This window comes from Piliocolobus tephrosceles, chromosome 18 (assembly GCF_002776525.5).
Source record: "Piliocolobus tephrosceles isolate RC106 chromosome 18, ASM277652v3, whole genome shotgun sequence".
Taxonomy (NCBI): Eukaryota; Metazoa; Chordata; class Mammalia; order Primates; family Cercopithecidae; genus Piliocolobus; species Piliocolobus tephrosceles.
In genome coordinates, this window is record NC_045451.1 from 72207217 (window position 1) to 72229583 (window position 22367).

Here is a 22367-nt window from a genome sequence, read left to right on the forward strand (position 1 = left end):
TGTATGATACAATGGTGTATACAATATCTGATGGTATGTATGATATGATGGTATGTATATGATGGTATACATATGGTATATAAGATGTGATGGTATGATATAGTACATATATGATGGTATGTAAGATATGATATGGTGTGTATGACATGATGGTGTGTATAATATCTGATGGTATGTGTGATATGCTATGTATGATATGATGCTGTGTGCAATGTGATATGATGGTATGTATGATATGATATGAGGAAGGTATGATATGATGCTATGTGCAATATGATATGATGGTATGTGTGATATTGTGTGTACAATATCTGATGGTATGTATGATAATGATGGTATGCATGATATGATATGATGGTATGTATGGTATGATGCTATGTGCGATATGATATGGTATGTATGAGATGATGGTGTGTACAATATCTGATGGTATGTATGATATGATGATATGTATGATATGATGGTGTGTACAATATCTGGTGATATGTATGATATGATGGTATGTATGATATAATGGTGTGTACAATGTATGATATGATGGTATGTATGATATATGATAGTATTATGATATGATGCTATGTGCAATATGATATGATGGTGTATATGAGTGGAGGCTGCCAGAGTGCTGGAGAAAGGAGACCACAGCCCCACTGGCTCTAAGTGCTGCTATCCTCTCAGTTCCAGCAGAAGTACAGGAATCCCCCTGATGCCTTGGCAGAGAATGGTCAGCTGTGTTAATTTTTCATGGGATATTTATACTACAGATTGTAAAATTGTGTCCTTTTCAACTCTATTTATCCTCCTTTTAAGTATTAATACATTTCTTTCAAATTAGCTTATCAAGTCAGACTATCTCTTATTTTGCCAATTCGAGAGGACATACTAGTTTTTCTAAATGACATCGAAGGTCTTTGAGGTTAACATAGGCTGCTTTTATTCCTTTCAGATAGTGAGAATTATGTTCACATCTTATCTTAGATTTGGGTGAGACGTTATTCCATCTTAGCTACCATAACTTTTTTTTTTTTTTTTTGAGACGGAATCTCGCTCTGTCGCCCAGACTAGAGTGCAGTGGCCCAATCTTGGCTCACTGCAAGCTCCACCTCCCGGGTTCACACCATTCTCCTGCCTCAGCCTCCCGAGTAGCTGGGACCACAGGCACCCGCCACCACGCCCAGCTAATTTTTTTTTTTTTTTTGTATTTTTAGTAAAGACGGGGTTTCACTGTGTTAGCCAGGATGGTCTCGATCTCCTGACCTCATGATCCACCCACCTCGGCCTCCCAAAGTGCTGGGATTACAGGCGTGAGCCACCGTGCCCGGCCAGTTGCAATAATGTTTTACCAATATGAGCATCAAGCAACCGTGGTTCCCTAGAGCACCTTCCGATTGTGAGCTCTCAGTTTATGCATGTTTCTACTCACCATCTGCAGCATTACAGCTTCAAAATAGTCCCTTGGCCCATAGATAGAAAATAAAAGAAGCTGTAATTTCTCCCTCTCCCAAAAACAAATTTTCTCGGGAAATTTGATTTATTTTTGAGAAACCTAACATTCTTGTTTAAAATACGACTCTTCTAAATTCTGTGGTCAACAGTGAGATCCTATGGACACCTTTGATGATAAAAATAAAAATATTCTTTAACTCAGGGGACATAGAACCTGGGCACAGTTTCCCAGGCACTCAGTCCAGGTGCTTCTCAGACGAACCTGTGTGTGCTCAACTTTGGTTTCCAGTAAGGAACACAGCCACATGCGAGACGAGGCTGGGAAAAAGAAAGCACCACAAAATTGAAGAGGCTAATTTGGGGATTGCCAACTCTATTCTCCAAATAAAATTAGTTCTGTGCTCTTTGGTTACTTTTTGACATTTTCTGTACATCAGCTGTTACTTTAAACTGCAGCAGATCTCTCATTCTGAACTCACAAAAGTATACCCTATTTTTTTTCTCTCTAAGCCGGATAAGTTTGGTCTTTTCTTTGAAGCAATAGAGCTAAATAAAATAAAATAAAATATTTGCATACACATTTTGTTAATTAACTGAAAAAATCTAGTGTGAAAACAACACAATCCTTCATTAAAAATGTGTCCGTGTCTGCTACCATTCTGCTGTGTTCATGGAGCTACAATATTAAGGCTTTAAAACCTCCCACCTTCCAAGCCACCATTCCCCGGCTTGGGGTCTCCGTCACTCCACCACAACTCTCTACTCTCCCTGGTGTGAATATTATTGACCTTTTCTTTTTAGATAGTTTTTACCTTACCAGGGTGGGGGGACCGAGCACGGTATTAACCATGGTCGTGTTTCCTTTTCTGTCCTCCGGAGGCCTGGAGCATCACCTATCACAGCTGGCTGACCTTTGTGCTGCTGATCTGGTCGTGCACTCTTTGGATGATTCGCAACAGAAGAAAATACGCCATGATCAGCTCTCCCTTCATGGTGGTTTATGGAAACCTATTGTTGATATTACAGTATATATGGAGTTTTGAACTTCCTGAAATTAAAAAGGTTCCAGGATTTTTAGAAAAGAAAGAGCCAGGAGAACTTGCTTCCAAAGTAAGTGAATAGAATACAATAAAACAAAACAATGACACAAAACCAGAATCATCATCATAATCGTATCCAACAAAACCTTACAAAAACAGGCTCCAAATATTCACTGCTTTGTAAAAATGAACAAATATGAGACTGGGACACAATTTATGGTGCTTAGAGGCCTCTGTAGTTTAAACATGAACATATATTACACCATGATTTAGCTTTTACTTAGAAATAACAATGTTTTCCACTCAAAGAAAACTTGTATAAATTTTTTAAATATAAATCCTACTAGAGTAAAAATGTGGTGTGAAAATAGGAAGATACAGTGTAAAATGTGTTAAGGAGTACAGGGCTGTCTTTGATTACCATTTTATAAAACATGCTTAGCATGTTAGTGTCACAAATAAGTATTGATTATTCATGACGTTGTTCTCCAATTCTTTCCTAAAGAACATTTTTAGCAGCAAAAATTAAGTATGACACTTGCTGTTTTTCTTCTACTGATTGTATGATACGTTCTTATCTGAGTTAGAATGTTCATACTCTTTTCATTACTCATTTGTTTTTATGAGCCATTTTAACAGTTTTATTTCAAAAGATTAGATTTCTAAATTTAATGTTTGTTTTGTTAACGAAATGACAGACTAAACACACATTCCCTTTGTGTTAATAATTTAGTTCTAAGACAGGAAAAATAAACGTGTATATATTGAATGGGTCTTGGAAATTTGTGTCTTTGGAGGAGATGGTCATTTACATCACATGAAATTCACCTTTGCTGGGAGCAACTGCCCACTTTAAGGATTATCACACACCCCGTATCCAAGGCAATCAGCTGTAAATGGGGTAGAGTACACTAGGGCAAGGTTTGCTCTTCGTAACAGATTTTTGGGTGAAGAACTACTGGGGTAAATGACACACATTCTAACAGATGAATTCTAGTGACAGAGGTAAGAATATAACCCCTGTGTTCATGGACCAAGGCGTTTCATTCATTCATCCATTCATCCCAGACTCCCTCATGGACCAAGGCATTTCATTCATTGATCCATTCATCCCAGACTCCCACGCCTGCTGCTTCTCCTCACCCTGCTCCATGCTGAAAATCCCACGTTGTACTCTCACTTACCCTCTCTCCCTCTTGCCTCTTAAACACAGACCCACACACACATATTCACACACACCTGGTAACTTAGTCTTCTTCTACTTAAAAAAATCAAAATTCTATTCTTTTGACTGTGTAAATTCATCAGAGTTTGACTCCAAACAGCAATGAAACTGCTAAAATGGCATGCCAAGTCACTAGCTGAATTATCTCCTGTCGAATCCAAAATTAACAGTTCTTTAGGAGGAAAACATTATTTGGGAAATAAATTTGTTACTCGTGGGAAAAAAGAGTTATTCTGGGAATCTAGGTCTGCGCTTGTGTTTTAATGCACCCGGGAACTCAAAAAACAGTGCAAGGTTTTGTCATAGAAGATAGTAATACACCTCCAGGCTTATAACATCTCTATTACAAGAACATGTGTAAAACCCATTTTCAAACACACACTGTTTATGGAGTTTAGTGGATGAGTCAGTGTGATAGAGAATGAGAGAATAGAATCTCATCCTCAGTCCTCAAGGGTCTGAACCCCTCCCAAGGAGCCGGACTCACCTGCTTGGCAGCATTCCGCAGTCCCAGAGCATCTCATTTCTGGCTCCATATCAAGACCTTTTATTAAATAACTCACCTCTAAGAATGATGTCCCACTTGCTCTCAGTTACTCTTAACCTCTCTGAATATGCATTGGAGAAACAATTTTCCCCCCAATTTGCAGCAATAGTTCAATTCATAGTGGCTTCCAGAATTTTAACTTCAGATTTGCATATATGTAGGCACTCCGGTTCTTGATTTCATTAGGCCCTGGGCATATTGGCCAGGACTTACTGGCACTAGTCTATGTTGAAAGTAAATGATAAGTAGACATTTACGGATAGGTAAGTGGTCAATTCAAACTGAAAGGGACCCATTCATTTATATTTGTTTGTATTTTATTTTGTTTTATTTTTTCACTTCACTGGAAAATATTTATAAAAAGTCTACTATGAACCACGAGATACCACTTCACGTCTACTAGGATGGCTATAATTTTTTTTTTTTTTTTTGAGATGGAGTCTCGCTCTGTTGCCCAGGCTGGAGTGCAGTGGTGCGATCTCGGCTCACTGCAAGCTCCGCCTCCCAGGTTCACACCATTCTCCTGCCTCAGCCTTCCGAGTAGCTGGAACTACAGGTGATTGCCACCACGCCTGGCTAATTTTTTTGTATTTTTTATTTTTAGTAGAGGCGGCGTTTCACTATGTTAGCCAGGATGGTCTCGATCTCCTGACCTCATGATCTGCCTGCCTTGGCCTCCCAAAATGCTGGGATTACAGGCGTGAGCCACTGTGCCCAGCCAGAATGGCTATAATTTTTAAAAAGGTAGATAATAACCAGTGCTACTGAGGACATGGAGAAGTTGAAACAGTCACACGCTGCTGGGTGGGAATGTAAAATGGTGCAGCAACTTTGGGAAACAAAGTGCCAGTTCCTCAAAATGTTAAACGTAAAATTATCATAAGACCAGCAATTCCAGTCCTAGGTTCATTTACCCAGGAGGATTGAGACCATCTGTCCACACAAAAACTTGTATATGAATGTTCGTAGCAGCATTATCCATCATAGCTAAAATATGGAAATGATCCAAATGCCTGTTAACTGTTGAAGGGATAAAATGTCGTATGGCCATGCAGTGAAATATTGCTGGGTAATTAAAAGAGATAAAGAACTGTGCGTGCTACCAGTGGATCAACCTGGAAAACATTATGCTAAGTAAAAGCAATCCATTTACGAAAGGCTACCTATTATATAATTTCATTCATAAAAAATTTCCAGATTAGGCAAAGCTATAGAGACAAAAAGTGAATTTGTGGTTGGCTAGGGCTGAGACAGGGAGAAGAGGAAGTACCCGCCATGGGGCTTCTTACGCAGGGTTGATGAAAGTGTTGCAAAATGCATTGCAGTGATGGTTGCACCACTCTGTGAATATACTAAAAACCACTGAATCTAAATGGGTGAATTGTATGGTATGTGAATTATATCTCAATAAAGCTATTTTTAAAAACCACTGTGTGTGACCAGGCATGGTGGCTCACACTTGTAGTCCCAGCACTTTAGGAGGCCGAAGTAAACAGATCAGCTGAGGTCAGGAGTTCGAGACCAGCGTGGCTAACATGGTGAAACCCCGTCTCTACTAAAAAAATACAAAAACTAGCCGGGCATGGTGGTGTCTGTAATCCCAGCTATTTGGGAGGCTGAGGCAGGACAATCGCTTGAATCTGGGAGGCAGACGTTGCAGTGAGCTGAAATCGTTCCATTACACTCCAGCCTGGACAGCTAGAGCGAAACTCCCTCTCAAAAAACAACAACCACAACAACAAACCTACTGTGTGTTAGGTACTATATTTCCTAAACAATAGAGTTCCCCCAAATCAAAAAGTTTTTGATTTCTTCATCCTTAAGAAAATGTTACTCTAAAAGTATGAGCACTTAGATTCCCTTCAGCTTTAGAAGATTAATAATAAGGGGTTCTATTTTCTGGGATGAATTTTTCCTTTTCCCATCTATGGAATTCTTCAAAATAAGGAACATTGCAGCCAAGGGAGTATTATGCAAGGAGTATGTCTTCCTTTTACAATTGTAATGACGTCACAGGAGGGACTCAACCAAGGACCAGCACCTCAAGGGAGACCACTTGTTGCAGTTGATCTCCTGCCCAGGTGGAAGTCGTTAGAAAGGTTGGGTTCATCTTCCTCAGGACTTGCGTGGTGCTCCTGGCACCCAACACAAGCATGGGAGCATGCTCGGAAAAGGGACTTAAAAGCCGTGAATCTCAGCTGAAATCAGGCAGGTGACCTGACTCTGTCTCCAGTAAAAATGTTTGTTTATGGTGCTGCCACTGGAATGCGGAGAAAATGTTATATTTGTTGAATGTTTTTACATTCCAAATGGTTGCCTAATTCTTGTTTTGCTGCTTCTCTACTTTCAGATCCTTTTCACCATTACTTTTTGGCTACTGCTGAGGCAGCACCTCACAGAGCAAAAAGCTCTGCGAGAAAAGGAAGCTCTTTTATCGGAAGTCAAAATTGGCAGTCAGGAAAATGAAGAAAAAGGTAAATTAGTGTACATGGTGTGGGGCCAGAGAGTTTGGCGCTCAGCAAAATTACACAGAAAGAGCCCCAAAATACATCAGAAAGCTTAAGAATAAATGAAAGTGGAATGTAAACTTGGAGCACTAAGTAACGTTATTATAGCGTGTGAGTTTTGAGGTGCACGTGAGAGTTCCAAAGGAGTTGGCCGGGCGCATGGCTCACGCCTGTAATCCCAGCACTTTGGGAGGCCGAGACGGCCGGATCACGAGGTCAGGAGATCGAGACCATCCTGGCTAACATGGTGAAACCCCGTCTCTACTAAAAAATACAAAAAGCTAGCCGGGCGAGGTGGCGGCGCCTGTAGTCCCAGCTACTTGGGAGGCTGAGGCAGGAGAATGGTGTAAACTCGGGAGGCGGAGCTTGCAGTGAGCTGAGATCCGGCCACTGCACTCCAGCCTGGGCGACAGAGCGAGACTCTGTCTCAAAAAAAATTTTTTTAAAATGTGCCATTTGATCCTCATGAAGGTGATTCCCAGTGAAAGAAAAACTGAGCCTCTGAGAAATTAAATGATTCCTCCCAGGTCATACTTTTAGTGAGTATTGGAACCAAGAAACTAACTCACATCTTTTACATTTAAAACTTCTTTCTTCTTTCTTAAAAATAGTATACCACAATGTAAAAACAGATGATGATAATGTTATCACCTTGATAGTTTTAGACCTGCTGTATAGGTAAAATAAGAACAGCTTGCTCCCTAACTCCCTAGATATGCCAACAAATGTAAGTTTAATATTTGTAGAATGGATTGAAGAGTGTCTGTGAGGTTAAGAAGCACTGTCTGTGAAAAGGAGCCTATAAATGTCCACAGAAGCTGGGCTGGTAACCTTAAGATTTAACCAGTAACCATAAGAACCAATGCAGGCATATATATATATATATACACACACACACACACACATTTATGTTTAGTTTCATATTTAGACCTAACCAGTTGTTTTTCAGTAACAAAAGTCTGTCCATAAGATTTAAATCTTGCCTATATGATTTGGATGTCTCTGTTCAACATAGTGATTAAATTAACCAGTTAATTTTGGTAAAAAATGGTTAATTTGATATCAACACTTACTCTGAGCCCTCACTTGATTTTTCACTCTCCTCACTCTGTGAATCTACTAGTTGTTTGAATAAATTATTCAAATTAACCCCAATAATTCTTTTGAAATAATTATTCAAGTTCTTCAAATATAAGACTTTGTAACACAGAGATGAGTCCTATGTATTAGCATATTTTAAAGCAACAGAATGTGAGTTTTTTATTTTGATCCATTAAATTGTTTTAAACTTAAATTACAATTACTCTTTCAATCTAATTTAAATTAAATTATGTTTCGCTGTATCTCTTAAATTTTGAGTTATTTAAAAGCATGCTTTTTTGGTTAAGACTGTTAGCTTTAACCACATTTGGTAAAGTACTACTTGGATCGTCTAGAGCCGTGAAACAATTAGAATTTGAAATTGATATAGTCATTTAGATTTGTGCTATTGTTGCCTGTTTATTTTTTTCATCTCACAGTACTTAAAGCTATTACTGGGTATCAGAAATAAAAAAAGACCTTGTATATAAATTAGTATTACCAAATTTATTTTCTTGTAAACTCTATTTTGAGAAGGTTATGAAAATTGACTTTTAATCTAGTTATGAATGTTGCCGTGTTTATGAGAATAGTTTAAAATCATTCAAATTGTACAATAACTTAGAAAATGCATGCCTCTACATCCTACATATATCACACGTGGTCAAAGTGTGGTTCTACACAGATAACCAGCTAAGTGTAACAGTATAGTTTTCTATTTGAAGATGAGGAACTTCAAGATATACAAGTGGAAGGAGAGCCCAAAGAGAAGGAGGAAGAAGAGGAGGCCAAGGAAGAGAAGCAAGAGAGAAAGAAGGTAGAGGAAGAGGAAGTTGAAGAAGAAGATGAGCAGGACATCATGAAAGTCCTGGGCAATCTGGTGGTGGCCATGTTCATCAAGTACTGGATCTATGTCTGCGGAGGCATGTTCTTCTTCGTCAGCTTCGAGGGTAAAATCGTCATGTACAAAATCATCTACATGGTGCTGTTCCTGTTCTGTGTGGCCCTGTATCAGGTAGGTACACAGTTGATCATTTTCATTCTCACACCTGTCCCAGGAATATACACGAGCTACCTTTGCGGAGACTCTAAATCACTAGACTCATGGACATAGATAAAGTCTTTGGCAAGATTCAAACATTATATCCCAAGAATCCTAAAATGGTAAATGACTGTCTTCAACTTGTTTACTCTTTCAAAATTTCAGGGCTGGATGCAGTGGCTCATGCCTGTAATTTCAGCACTTTGGGAGGCAAGGGACGAGGACTGCTTGAGGCCAGGAGTTCCAGACCAACCTGGCCAAAATACTGAAGTCTTGTCTCTACAAAAAATTTTCTTAAATTAAAAAATTAGCCAGGTGTGGTGGCACACCTGTAGTCCTAGTTGCTTGGTAGGCTGAGGCAGGAGGATCACTTGATCCCAGGAGGTCAGGGCTGCAGTGAGCTATGCTTGTACCATTGCAGTCCAGCTGGGCAACAGATTAAGATGCCATCTCTAAAGAAAGTAAAAATAAAAATTTAGGTTGTTGAAAAATCAGGAAAAAGTTCATACATAAGTTTTCCGAAAGTTATTCATCAAAAAAATCTGTAAAATTGAATTACATTTCTATTTCTTTCTTTCTTTTTGTTTATTTACTTTATTTTATTTTATTTTTTTGAGTCAGACTCTTGCTCTGTCCCTTAGGCTGGAGTGCAGTGGCGTGATCTCGGCTCATTGCTCACTGCAATCTCCACCTCCCAGGTTCAAGCAAGTCTCATGCCTCAGCCTCCCAAGTAGCTGGGATTCCAAGTGTGCACCAACACCTCCAGCTAATGTTTGTATTTTTAGTAGAGACGGGGTTTCACCATGTTGGCCAGGCTGGTTTCGAACTCCTGGCCTCAAGTGATCTGCCCTCTTCGGCCTCCCAGAGTTCCGGGATTACAGGCATGAGCCACTGCACCTGGCCTGTAAAAACTGAATTACATTTTAAAATAGTAATTTAAAAGCTAGATAATCTGAATTCGTGGAGAATTCCTAGGTATACTTTTGCATTTCAGGCTTTAGGGTCAGGAAATGATGTATGTGTGGCATGTGCCTGCTCTTTGTGTACATATATATGTATAGTGCTTTGACTGCTTTCATATTTCATTAATTAAAAGGATTTCATTCATTAAAATAATTTAATATTTGAAATGCATTAAAATGAGTTAGCTCTCCACAGACTCACTTTTAACTGATGATAAAAGAGAACCTAATAATAGAAACACGTGGAACAGTAAAATATCTTGCAGGTAGCCAACAAAACGAATAAAAGAACTATAATAAACAAGAGTGTATCATATGTTAAGATAAAAAATCTCAAAAGAAATCAGTGAATTTTTGAATACTCTTAAAAATTCAGGATGGATGTTCTCTAATGAATATCCACAGCTTATGGTAAAATGAGGTGTCTTTTTTCCTGTGGTTGTTTCACATTTTCATTCATACAGTATTGCTTTCAATTTCAAAATGGATGTGGTTTTCTCTGAGCAGTGCTAATAACCACAATGACAGCAGCACATACCCTACTGTTCCTTGAGCGCCCCCTATGAGCCAGACAGCTCGCAGGAACCATAAATACCTATTTCATCCTCGTAGCAACCCTGCAAAATAGGCACCTACGGAGACGCCCAGGAAGGTTCAGCCACTTCCCCAAAGACACAGTTAGCAACCACTTATAGAACTGGGGTTCTAACCCAGGGCCACTCCACTATGTTAGGCATGGAACATTAAAAACCAGAAATGAAATAGACTTTATTTTCAGACATTTGTGAATGTAATCACTTGTCTTACTTGAATAAACCAGATATTTTTGTGAGTTTTTCTAAAATGAGTTTTTTCTCGTTTGTTTTTTTCCACTATCTGATTCGCAGGTGCACTATGAATGGTGGAGGAAAATTCTAAAATATTTTTGGATGTCAGTGGTTATTTACACTATGCTGGTGCTTATCTTTATATACACATATCAGTTTGAAAACTTCCCAGGCCTGTGGCAAAATATGACTGGATTGAAAAAAGAAAAGTAAGTAATTTTGAGTTGAAAAATGATGAACAAGATGAAGACTTGAATGCGTATTGTTCAAAAACATCCTTAAGGAAGATTTTAGTAAAGCATGATGTCATCAATGTCTATAAGTTCGTCAAGAATAGAAATTAAAACTTAGAGATTTTTGTGTTCCCTTTACTTAGCCCTTAGCTTAGAACATAGTAGGCACTCCATGAATTTTCGGCCCCATTTTAATGAAATGACGTTTTCTAATGTTAGTTTCATGTGAAACACACCTAGCACTTAGTCATGCTTTCTGCTCTCCACATTGGAGCTCAGCTCTTCAGTTCATAAGTAAGTTCATGCACTTATAAAGTAGCAGCCTTTGCTCATGTATGTTGCTGGGTGCTTAGATTTCAAGGAGTATTTAGTGCCATAAAAAAATAAATTTCTCTGAGTGCTAATAGACTTTTGATAATGAGAGGGTTTTTCCCATGCGTGTAGTAAATAGTGCTCTATTCTTCTCTAATTTGCTTCTGTAAACTTCTGAAATTAGTTTGGAAATCCAACCAGCATTGGGTTTTGAGCTGAATTGATGTGGCTGAGAAGGAAGTTCCCTTAGAAGTCCCTGTCCCTGGCCGGGCGCGGTGGCTCAAGCCTGTAATCCCAGCACTTAGGGAGGCCGAGACGGGTGGATCACAAGGTCAGGAGATCGAGACCATCCTGGCTAACACGGTGAAACCCCGTCTCTAATAAAAAATACAAAAAAAAAAAAACACTAGCCGGGCGAGGTGGCGGGCATCTGTAGTCCCAGCTACTCGAGGGTGGCTGAGGCAGGAGAATGGTGTAAACCCGGGAGGCGGAGCTTGCAGTGAGCTGAGATCCGGCCACTGCACTCCAGCCTGGGCGACAGAGCAAGATTCCGTCTCAAAAAAAAGAAGTCCCTGTCCCTTAGAAGGGAACTAGACCCACACAGCTGAAGTGTCTAGACAATAAGCATTTATTAAATGCTGTCCATGTGCTGACACTGTTTTGTGCCTGGAATATGACAGGGAACAGGACAGACAAAATCTAAGCCCTGTAGATCTTATATTCTAGTGGAGGAGACAAACAAGAAAACTATTTAGTGTAAAATAAGTCTGTTACACTTTGTGATAGGTCCGTGAAGGAAACAAACAGCAGGCTGGGGCAGTGAGTAAGGGGGAAGTATAAATGAGTGATTGGCATGGGCTTCGCTGAGGAGCTGGTTTAAACTGCACCTGAAGCATAAGAAGAAGCTTGTCTTAGGAAAAGTGCGTGAGTTTGAGCCTGGGGTGTGGAAGGGCATTTCAGGCAGAGGGAACAGCACATGCGAAGGTCCTGAGGCAAGTCAGAGTTTGGCATAGCACATAAGAGGAACTGAAGACCGGGGCTGAGTGGACAGCGAGTGGGGAGAATTCAGGCAGGCAGTCGGGATGTGCATGGCTTGTAGGTAGCATTATTTGTATTCTATTCTTGGTGGAATTTTCCAGTCTTTATAGATCCCCTGATTAGCTGAGAAAAAGCGATGTGTGGGAATAGAAACAAGGAGACCAGTTAGTAGGCAGCAGCAGTGAGAAATGTGAGAAATGATGGCAGCTTCCCCTAGACTCGGTGGAGGCAGAGACAGATAACAGGAGTGGGCCATGCAAGAGGTACTTAGGAGGCTGAAGGAAATGTGTATGAATGAGATCTGAAAGAAAAGAACATAGGAGACGTCTGACTTCTCAGTTTGCACAGGGTAGACAGTTGTACCATTTATTGCTTCAGGGATACTAGAGTCGGGAGAGGGATGTGGAGGACAGCTTTGCTAAGAAAAATAGGAAAATCAAGAATACTGTTATGGAAACACTAAATATGAAATAACTGCGAAACAACCGATTTCCAGTAGCAATTTGGGCACAGGAATCTTACAGGAGGGGCCTGCACTGTAGATGCGCCTTCAGTCCTCGGTGTAAGGATGATGTATAAATCCACAGAAGAGGATTTCCCTAGCAGGCAGGCACAGCTGGAAGAGAGATCAAAACCGAGTCCTGGGGCTATTTCAGCCTCTAGAGGTCCAATAGAAAAGAAGGAGATCGTGGAGGAATAAGAAACCAAGAGAGTGTGATGGCGTCAAAACCACGCTTGCTTCCAGGAAGACCGGAGGATTAATTAAACAGAGCTAGAGAAGTAGCCCTTGAATTTGGCAATGCCAAGGTTTTTACTGACCATTGTTAAAGGAGGTTAGCTGGGTTGGTGGAAATGAAGCCATATTGGACCGTATCAGAGAGAGTGATGCAATAAACGATAGAACTGACAGGAGTATAAGACTGTGAGGTAGTTTATCACAAAGAGTCTGTGACTTCATTGCCTAAGAGAGGCTCCTGCTTTTTATTTTGTTTTGTTTTGCAGGCTTGAGGATCTTGGCTTAAAGCAGTTTACTGTGGCTGAACTATTCACTCGCATATTCATCCCAACCTCCTTTCTGCTGGTGTGCATTTTACACCTGCACTATTTCCATGACCGGTTCCTTGAACTCACGGACCTCAAGTCCATTCCCAGCAAAGAAGACAACACCATCTACAGGTGAGCCACTGAAAGAGACACAGACCTGTTGTTAACAGGAAGGCAGCCTTCAGCCCTACCTCAGGCTGGCCACCTTGCGGGAAGCCAGTAATCTTGAGTTTCAGCCTTGACTTTTCCATTAATACCAGCTTGAGAGGAAAACATGTGGAAGAGTCTATGACATTCTGAAACAATGGGTAGTGACTCATGACTGGTTAATGTAAAGTGATCTTGGTAGTCTTGTGAGATATTCAGAGTAGCTGTGGAGATGTAAATATTTTATAGTTGATATTTTAGAGTTGATAGAGTGTGTTTGTGTCTAGGCTGGTTATATGTTTTTAGAACATTTACAGAATCTGGCTAATTCAGAGGATTTTTCCATTATGCTGACCACAAGTACAGAAGTCTTGTGAGAGCATAGCAAAAGATGATGGGCAGAGTTTTCCCTCCATTTTGGAAATAAAGAACTTTGGCTTAAAACACAGAATCTGCAATTGACTAGTAACTACAATCATATTTAAGAAGACAACATACACCAACATGGCGCAAGCATACATATGTAACAAACCTGCACGTTATGCACATGTACCCTAGAACTTAAAGTATTATAATAATAATAATAATAAAAGAAAAAAAAGATCATGTCCTCTGCAAAAAAAAAAAAAAAAAAAAGAAGACAACATGATGACAATATCTTCTTTTAGCAGCTTACTGTTGTTTTCTCCTGATCAAGAAATATAAATTGTTTGCAAATAATAGATGGACTATTACTTTTCCTGCCCATGTTTATTCAAACCGCAATGGGTTATCGCAAATCCTTCACTGCGTTCCATCACGGAGACATCGCAAGCATTCTTCTAGTGAATGCTGACAACGGTCTTCCTCTCTGCCTCACGTTTAGCCTGTGATTCAGATATTGGAAAAATGCTTGTTAAGCAGCTAAGGGAGCAAAGGGCTGTATTGAGAGGAGCACAGAGGTCATGGATGAAAATTCTCCTTAATTATGTGACTCTAAGGGGAAAAAATGAAGATATCAATAGAAGATGAAGTAAGAGTTCATTATATGCATTTCGTAAAATGCCAAACTTCCAGTGTTTTACTGTGTAGGAACCAGAGTTGTGGATAGACCCAAAACATTTATTTAATGACAAGAAACATTTTATAAACCTTGTTTATGACCGGCAGATTCACTTTCATTATTGTGTTGTGTTTCACCTATCATTCTGATACTTCAGATGACTCGTAACCCATGGAACCAAGAGGTATCAATCAGTCATGACTTGTTTTGTATCTAGCCATCATGAAAAATCAGGCTCTGCTACAACCTCTCTGCTCCCAAGGCCCCAGCAGGGAGGAGGGCATGGATGGGGTCAGTGGCTTACCCTCTCCGTGTATGTACTCCTACTTACTTCAGTGATGACCAAACATTAGGAAAAATAAAATAGTTATTAGAAGTTTTGGGACCCCCAAAAAAGATATCATTCATAGACAAACTTGATGGCGGGGAAAATCACCCCAAGTTTAAAAGTTTACAAAGACAATGCCTGCACATAAAAGTGAGAATTGTCAATAATCAGAAAAAGGATCTTTTTATGTCATTAGTTTGACATTGCTTGTGGTCCGTGTGGATAAAACTAGTATTTGATATTTAATTCTGACCATGTAACATGTTTTAATTGACTATAAGCTCTCACCATTCTTTTCAAGGGCCTTATTCAATAATTACACAGGATTTTAGTTAGCAGAGCCAATTTGTATGTTTCTGAAGGAGTTGTAATTATTAAGCATTGCTAATGAAATCTTTTTAAAAATGTTTTTCTTCCAAATGTCATTTCTTCTCTTGGATATTCATTTATTTTTCTCACTAAAAGTGCCTCCAGCATGCAGGAGCCTTTTTCTTGCCATTTTTCTTAATGTGGATGTGTCTGAGTCTTCTGTCATGCAGTCAAACAGAGACACAATTCACCATTTATCCAGAAAAGTAGAAACATGCAGGACCACAGTTTGGCAGAAGACAGTTAGGCTCACCAGCCTGGAGACTCCCAGGTTTTGGACCTAGCGTATGTGAAAACTGAATTAAGGTCCCACAGAATTCCCTTTAGGCACGTATAGTAGTGTTCAGCCTGTGCAGGTTCTGAGGAAGGACTGCAGCACACGCCAGGATGTAGGCTCTGTGTTTCCTCAGCTGCCGCTTCACAGCCTTTCCCTGCACCCCGGGGCAGAGAAGAAAGATCTAAATGATCTGTAGTGATATGAGTCCTGACTTGCCTTCCTTGCAGCTGTGGCTTGGCCCTAAGCACTCCCTCAACGGTGAATTTTCCAAGTAAATGTAAGGGGTGAGGAGACTGTGTAATGCCAGTTCTCTGAAGACTTTAAGCACGTAGGATTTCATTTTTAGTTATATGAAGAAGAGTTTTCTAGAACCTTAGGAAATTTGAAGAACTCACTCAAATTTGGTATTTTGGAATTTCATGTAACAGTTTGATATGAAGTCCTCAGGTTTAAACTTTGAACATTTTTTATATATATATTATATGACAATATATTATATAATAATATATATAGTCATATAATATATATAATTATATAATATATTATTTATTATATTATATATATTATATGTTATATATAACAATATAACACATATTATTATATAATATATTATATTACATTATATTATTTATATTATATTATTTATATAATATGTTATATATTATATTTATATAATATGTTATATTAATATACATTATTTATAATAATATTTTTATAATAAAATATATATAAATATAAAATATGTATATATATTTATATTTATATATATTTTATATATTTACATATATTTATATATAATATATTTATATATAATATTTTTATAATTAAATATAATATATATAAAAATATATATTTCATATAATATATCTTCATATTATTTATATTTATATTATAAAATATATATTTTATAAATAATAAATATATTTATATTATTTGTATTATATTATATATAAAATGTTCAAATTTTAATGTATAATATGTATAATGTTCAAAGTTTAAATGTATGTATATAATCTTTTTAGCAACTCTTTCTCATGGGAGTATTTTCCTTACTCATAATTTTCACCTCACAGTGTTTTTTGTCCCGGGAGTCCCAATACAGTGGCTACATTAAAATCAAAATGATGAAGAAAAAGGAATATTTTGAGAGTTGGGATTGACTGTTGAGCTTTGCTTTCTCTGCTCCCGTGTCCTAAACGGATGCTTTACAGGAAATGGCCCACAGATGAGGCATAACCGATTCGCTCATTAAGCTGATTTCCACCACACTGTTGTCTCTGGAAATATGCAGCTCTTCTTTTCCTATTTCGTCACTTTTTGGTGTGCATGTGCTTATGCAGATGTCATGCAGGCACATGTCACTTGTGTGTGAAGCAGAATTTACTATGTTTAGCCTTACAGAATTTACAAAGTTAGCCTTATGAAAATATAATAATAATGTAGGAAGAAATTATTATTTCTAAGTAGGCAATCTCAGGAATATTATTTCACCTATATATTGGTAGAAATTCGTAATATTATAAGAATTATAACATATAACATGTTTATTATACAATATATAATTAGCAAAGGACTATTTAAATATTCATTACTTTTATATAATAAATATTATATATTACTATTATATAATATATAATTTACAAAGGACTATTTAAATATTCATTACTTTTGTTTTTTCATTTGAGACGGAGTCTCGCTCTGTTGCCCAAGCTGGAGTGCAGTGGCATGATCTCGACTCACTGCAACCTCTGCCTCCCAGGTTCAAGCGATTCTTCTGCCTCAGGCTCCCGAGGAGCTGGGACTACAGGCATGCGCCACCATGCCTGGCTAATTTTTGTATTTTTAGTAGAGATGGGGGTTTCACCATATTGGCCAGGCTGGTCTCAAACTCCTTACCTCATGATCCGCCCGCCTCAACTTCCCAAAGTGCTGGGATTACAGGAGTGAGCCAGCACAGCCGGCCATATTCATTACTTTTATGTCTCTTTAATTTGTGCATGGTTTGTTTTAGAAAGTATTATTATGCATAGAAAAATGAAATGACTTTTTTTTAACTATAGTTTTAGAAAAACCTTAGAAAACAGCATGTTGAATGTGCCCACTGAGTAGGATCCTTTTTTTTTTTTTCTGCAGTAGCAGCAAAAGTTAATTTTTTTAATTATATTGTATTTCATAAAATGTACCTTGAGGCCAGGCACTGTGGCTCATGCCTGTAATCCCAGCAATTTGGCAGGCCGAGGCAGGTGGATCACCTGCAATCAGGAGTTTTGAGACCAACTAGGCCAAGAGATGGTAAAACCCCATCTCTACTAAAAATACAAAAATTAGCCAGGTATGATGGCATACATCTGCAATCCCAGCTACTTGGGAGGCTGAGGCAGGAGAATCACTTGCACCCAGGAGGCAGAGGCTGCCGTGAGCTAAGGTACATCACTGCACTCCAGTCTGGGTGACAGAGCAAGACTCTGCAAAAAAAAAAAAGTACCTTAAAAAATTTAAACATTACAAATTTGTAATAAAGTGTGTGAGATGGGGAGGGATGAGAAGAAGGGAGAGGCTTGTTATCTTCTAGCATTTTTCCTGAACATTGTCTGATGTAATGTTGCTACTGAATCTTGCTGTCTAGACTCTTCTTCCAGGCATGAAGCCTGTGAGGGTGGCTACACCTAATGCTAGGAAGCTTTAGGGAGTCCACTTCGTTCGTCTCTGTCTAACAGTCTCCTCTCTCTCTCTCCAACCTGTCTCCTCGTTGCATCCCTGTGCTTCCGTCTGCCACCTCGTAGCCATGCCAAAGTCAATGGTCGCGTATATCTAATAATAAATAGGTGGGTACTTCAATGTTTTCTCTCTTATTTTTGTTCAAAGCTGTTTCTTGCTGTGTTAAACTCTTAACTGCTTTATACATGAAAAATCGTGTTGTCAGATAGTGGACAATGGTCTTCAGGTATGCTCATGGATGTATTTTGCAAACCAAACCATTTGGTGTCTGTACCGAATGGTGCCACCAAGTGGATGTGGAGGCTGTTGAGGGTCTTCAGCTGGTGCTCAGCCTTTGGCCTTGGTTCAACCTTATGTCCCATTCATTCTGTTCTTTGGTAGAATTAGTGCAAGGCTTGCCTGAGAACACCTCTCCCTCTTGAACACATAACCGAGAGCTCAGCTCAAGAACCACCTCCTCCACAAACCCTCCCATAAATGCCAACATTCCTGCTGAGAGTAATCCACCTTCCCTCTGAACGCCCATAGCACTCCATCACTGATGCTGTCCTGACATTTGCCTTCCAGTCCTCTGTCTGATCTCCTGCCTGCTTGTCTTATCTGCCTTGCTAGAGTAGGGGCATAACCTCCTCAGATCCGGACTCCCGCTATGATTCACCAAGATGTCCCCATGTCACCGACCCCAGTGCCTTACCCATGAAGTGATATTCGATAGACATTTCCTAAATGAAATGAAAGTAGTCACAATACATGGTTTTAAAAACATCACTTTCTTCAAATATATCTCTACTTCAAAGAGCAACATATTATTGAAGAGGGTTATTTTACATTACCAGATTTCATATGTTTGCACAGCACAAAAGGCACCAAGATGGCACTGAGATGTGGACTTTCTTTAAAATGCATATCACCTAGCTGGGGAGATAAAACATACAATTTCCATGCAAAATAAAAAGCAAGTTTGGATAAATGTTGTGCAATGGGTTATCCTCCAGAGTTATCCTTTGGGAACTAACTTACTAAACTATATTACTTTACTAAGTAGGTGAATTAAAATATGCACTCTTGTAACTGCATGCCATTAGTAATAAGGCTAGTAATTTATATCTAGCGTTATTATCTAGAGAAATATCTCTTGCAATAAATCCAATTAACAAAATAATTCTTCAAAAGATTTGTTGGTGTTCTACCCCATTCGCTTTTCTTATAGGTAAAATCCTCAGGCAGACAACCAAATCACAAACCCTAAGAGGCAGAATTTCTAGCAAAGTATGGAAACCGAGAGTCACTGTGTGGCTTGCCGAGGGAGGAAGAATGAACGAGGCCTGTCAGGTTTCTTGGGGCCTGGTTTTTGACAGCCTGAGAGAGGAACATCAACATCAGGTTTCTCAGCTGATAGGTCGAGAAGTAAGAAACAGACTCTAGCTGGAAATCCCGAGCACTGCTCTAAATCCCATCCCTTCAGACATGAGGAACTCCTCACTCTCTTTTTCTCTGTTTCTTACGAAGCATTTAACATTTGCTTTGTAAAGAGAAGGCTGAGACCCATAAGAGGGCAAGAGTTGGTTTGATGGGCGCCCTTGGCAGCAACTGGTATGACTTTTGATCCCAAAGGACCAGACTTATATCATGAATGGGAGCTTATGCCCCTTACCCCAAGCCACAAGGCCAGCTAGTTCTCTCAGGACTTCTTAGAAGTATCAAAGTTCAAAGTCGCCCCAAATGACTAAAAACTTGCAATATCCCATCTTCTTTCCAGTGAAATCTCATATTTTTGTGTGAATATTAACATGTTAAGAGCAGCCAGAGGTGAGGCGCGGTGGCTCAAGCCTGTAATCCCAGCACTTTGGGAGGCCGAGGCGGGCAGATCACAAGGTCAGGAGATCGAGACCATCCTGGCTAACACGGTGAAACCCCGTCTCTACTAAATATACAAACAATTAGCCGGGCGTGGTGGTGGGTACCTGTAGTTCCAGCTACCCAGGAGGCTGAGGCGGGAGAATGGCGTGAACCGGGGAGGGAGAGCTTGCAGTGAGCAGAGATCGCGCCACTGCACTCCAGCCCGGGCGACAGAGCGAGACTCTGTCTTGGAAAAAAAAAAAAAAAAAAGAGTAGCCGGAGCTATGCCTGAAAGGAAATGTTATCGAACAAGCCTGTCTCTCATTTTATAACGTGTGCTTCTGAAATGCTGTATGCAGTGTTGAATAGGGCTGATTATCCGTTAGAATGACAGGGTGAATCCTTTAATGAAGTATATAAGCTTGCTTTCTAGCATAATTTATTTCTTTATGTTCAATGCTGTTTCATAAGGAGAATAAAATGTTTATAAATGTTAGTTCTGGGCTGAAAGAGGGAGCACACCTACAATTCAACTTAAAAGTTGATTAAAATTTAGACATGACTTTACAAGTTGTAAGGTAGGGTAGTGTGTTGAGGACAGTAGGTCACTTTGATAACATTTTAAAAATATGGATAAATGTGGTTAAGTTGCAACTGACCTAGTAAACAGTGTACATTTTACCAACACACATAATTAAGATGTAATATTCAGGCCAGACATGGTGGCTCATGCCTGTAATCCCAGCACTTTGGGAGGCTGAGGCGGGTGGATCATGAGGTCAGGAGTTCAAGACCTGCCTAGCCAAGATGGTGAAACCCCATCTCTACTAAAAAATACAAAAATTAGCTGGGTGTGGTGGTGGGCACCTGTAATCCCAGCTACTCGGGAGGCTGAGGCAGGAGAATTGCTTGAACCCGGGAGGCTGAGTCTGTAGTGAGCCGAGATCACACCAATGCAGCAATCTAGCCTGGGTGACAGAGCAAGACTCCGTCTCAAGAAAAATAAATAAATAAAAAATAAGATGTAATATTAAATTCACAAATCAAATGCTTATATGTGAATACAATCTTCTAAAAGTACTTTTGAGTTCTAGATAATAATATATCTTAAACAGTAAAATTATTTGACTTTAAATGTTATTTATATTAAACACTGTACAGGTGCAAGTCACCTTTCTGCTAACAGTCTAATGATTAACAGTGTCAGTGCAGTTTACATTACCACATATTCCAAATTAGAATCATAAAAACAAATGATGCTGAGACTAAGGAGATTTTACAATGCTAGAATTTCCGTTTTCTTTAATGGAAAGTAGTTTACTATGTAGCTTTTCAAAGTCAGGTCCTTGTACAGAATTAACCCTCTTGGGGCGTCCCTGTCACGTAATTTGTTTCTTCTGTTTCAAATAAGGATGTAACTGCAGTGCATAAAATTTCTTCACCCAAGATTCAGTGAATAATAGTGTACCCCAAGCACAGTACTGCATTTTGTAAGGGTGATACGTAGAGCAGGACTGGATTCTGTCTTCAAGGGGAAAGTCCCCAGAACCCACACTTAGAATAAAATGACAGAGTCACAAATGGAGAAACACACAGCTTGGGAGCTGCACAAAGCTGTGGAAGTGTAAAGAGTGAGTGAAGACACAAACAGACACTTGTCATCTGCTTTGTTAGAACATGAAAGGAGAGAGCCATTTTGTTTAATGGTCGGGGAGAAGGTTAGAGCTCAGAGCCCGAATAAGGGCAAGGAGACACAGTTACCAGTAATGTTAAAGAAAACCCCACGAGAAGAAATGCACTTCCTGTGGAGAAAGACATCCAAAGCAGCCTGACTGAAGGCAGCGGAGGAGGGGGCTTCTCCGAGAATCCTGTTCGTCATCACACTTTTTATTTGGAGTCCCAGAGTCAAAATCCTTCATATGACCATTAGGTAATTTGCACCTGATGTTCAGTAAAGAATTACAAGTCTTGTAAGTTCCTTAGCCTGAAGTTTCCAGGAGTATTTTTACTAGAGTGGGTTTTTGAATTTTATTTTTGGAAAATCAAGATCCAGTTTCTTTTTATTTGCTAGGAAGGGAAAAAAAGCTGATTCTATAAAATAGCCGAGTTCTGTTAAAGAAGGTGCCGATGACAGAATTATAGTCTACGTTTAATACCTTCCCTCTCATCCGTCAGTGTGTAGGCTCTTACAAAAGCACGTTTCTAATTCTGCTTTTTCTTTGGAATGAATTTATGGTGCAGATTATCAAACCGTAATATATTAAAATCTACCGTTAGAAGATGGCTCCTTACTTTAAAATGTTTCCTGTGTAATTAACCACTGTGTTAAATGCTTAACAGAAAC

At 39.2% G+C, this 22367-nt stretch overlaps 1 protein-coding gene across 2 annotated transcripts in view; it reads left to right on the forward strand.

Annotated features, from left to right (window-relative positions):
* The window catches only part of PIEZO2 (piezo type mechanosensitive ion channel component 2), a 460236-nt gene that overhangs the window by 333141 nt on the left and 104728 nt on the right, over positions 1-22367 (forward strand). Inside the window, exons 13-18 of one of the 2 annotated variants that reach the window (XM_026456028.1) lie at positions 2326-2556; positions 6609-6732; positions 8571-8860; positions 10737-10885; positions 13262-13435; positions 18250-18291. In XM_026456028.1, the coding sequence (XP_026311813.1) occupies positions 2326-2556; positions 6609-6732; positions 8571-8860; positions 10737-10885; positions 13262-13435; positions 18250-18291 (1010 nt within the window). The remainder of the gene's footprint in view (positions 1-2325; positions 2557-6608; positions 6733-8570; positions 8861-10736; positions 10886-13261; positions 13436-18249; positions 18292-22367) is intronic. The other variant, XM_023228479.2, reaches the window with a different exon arrangement.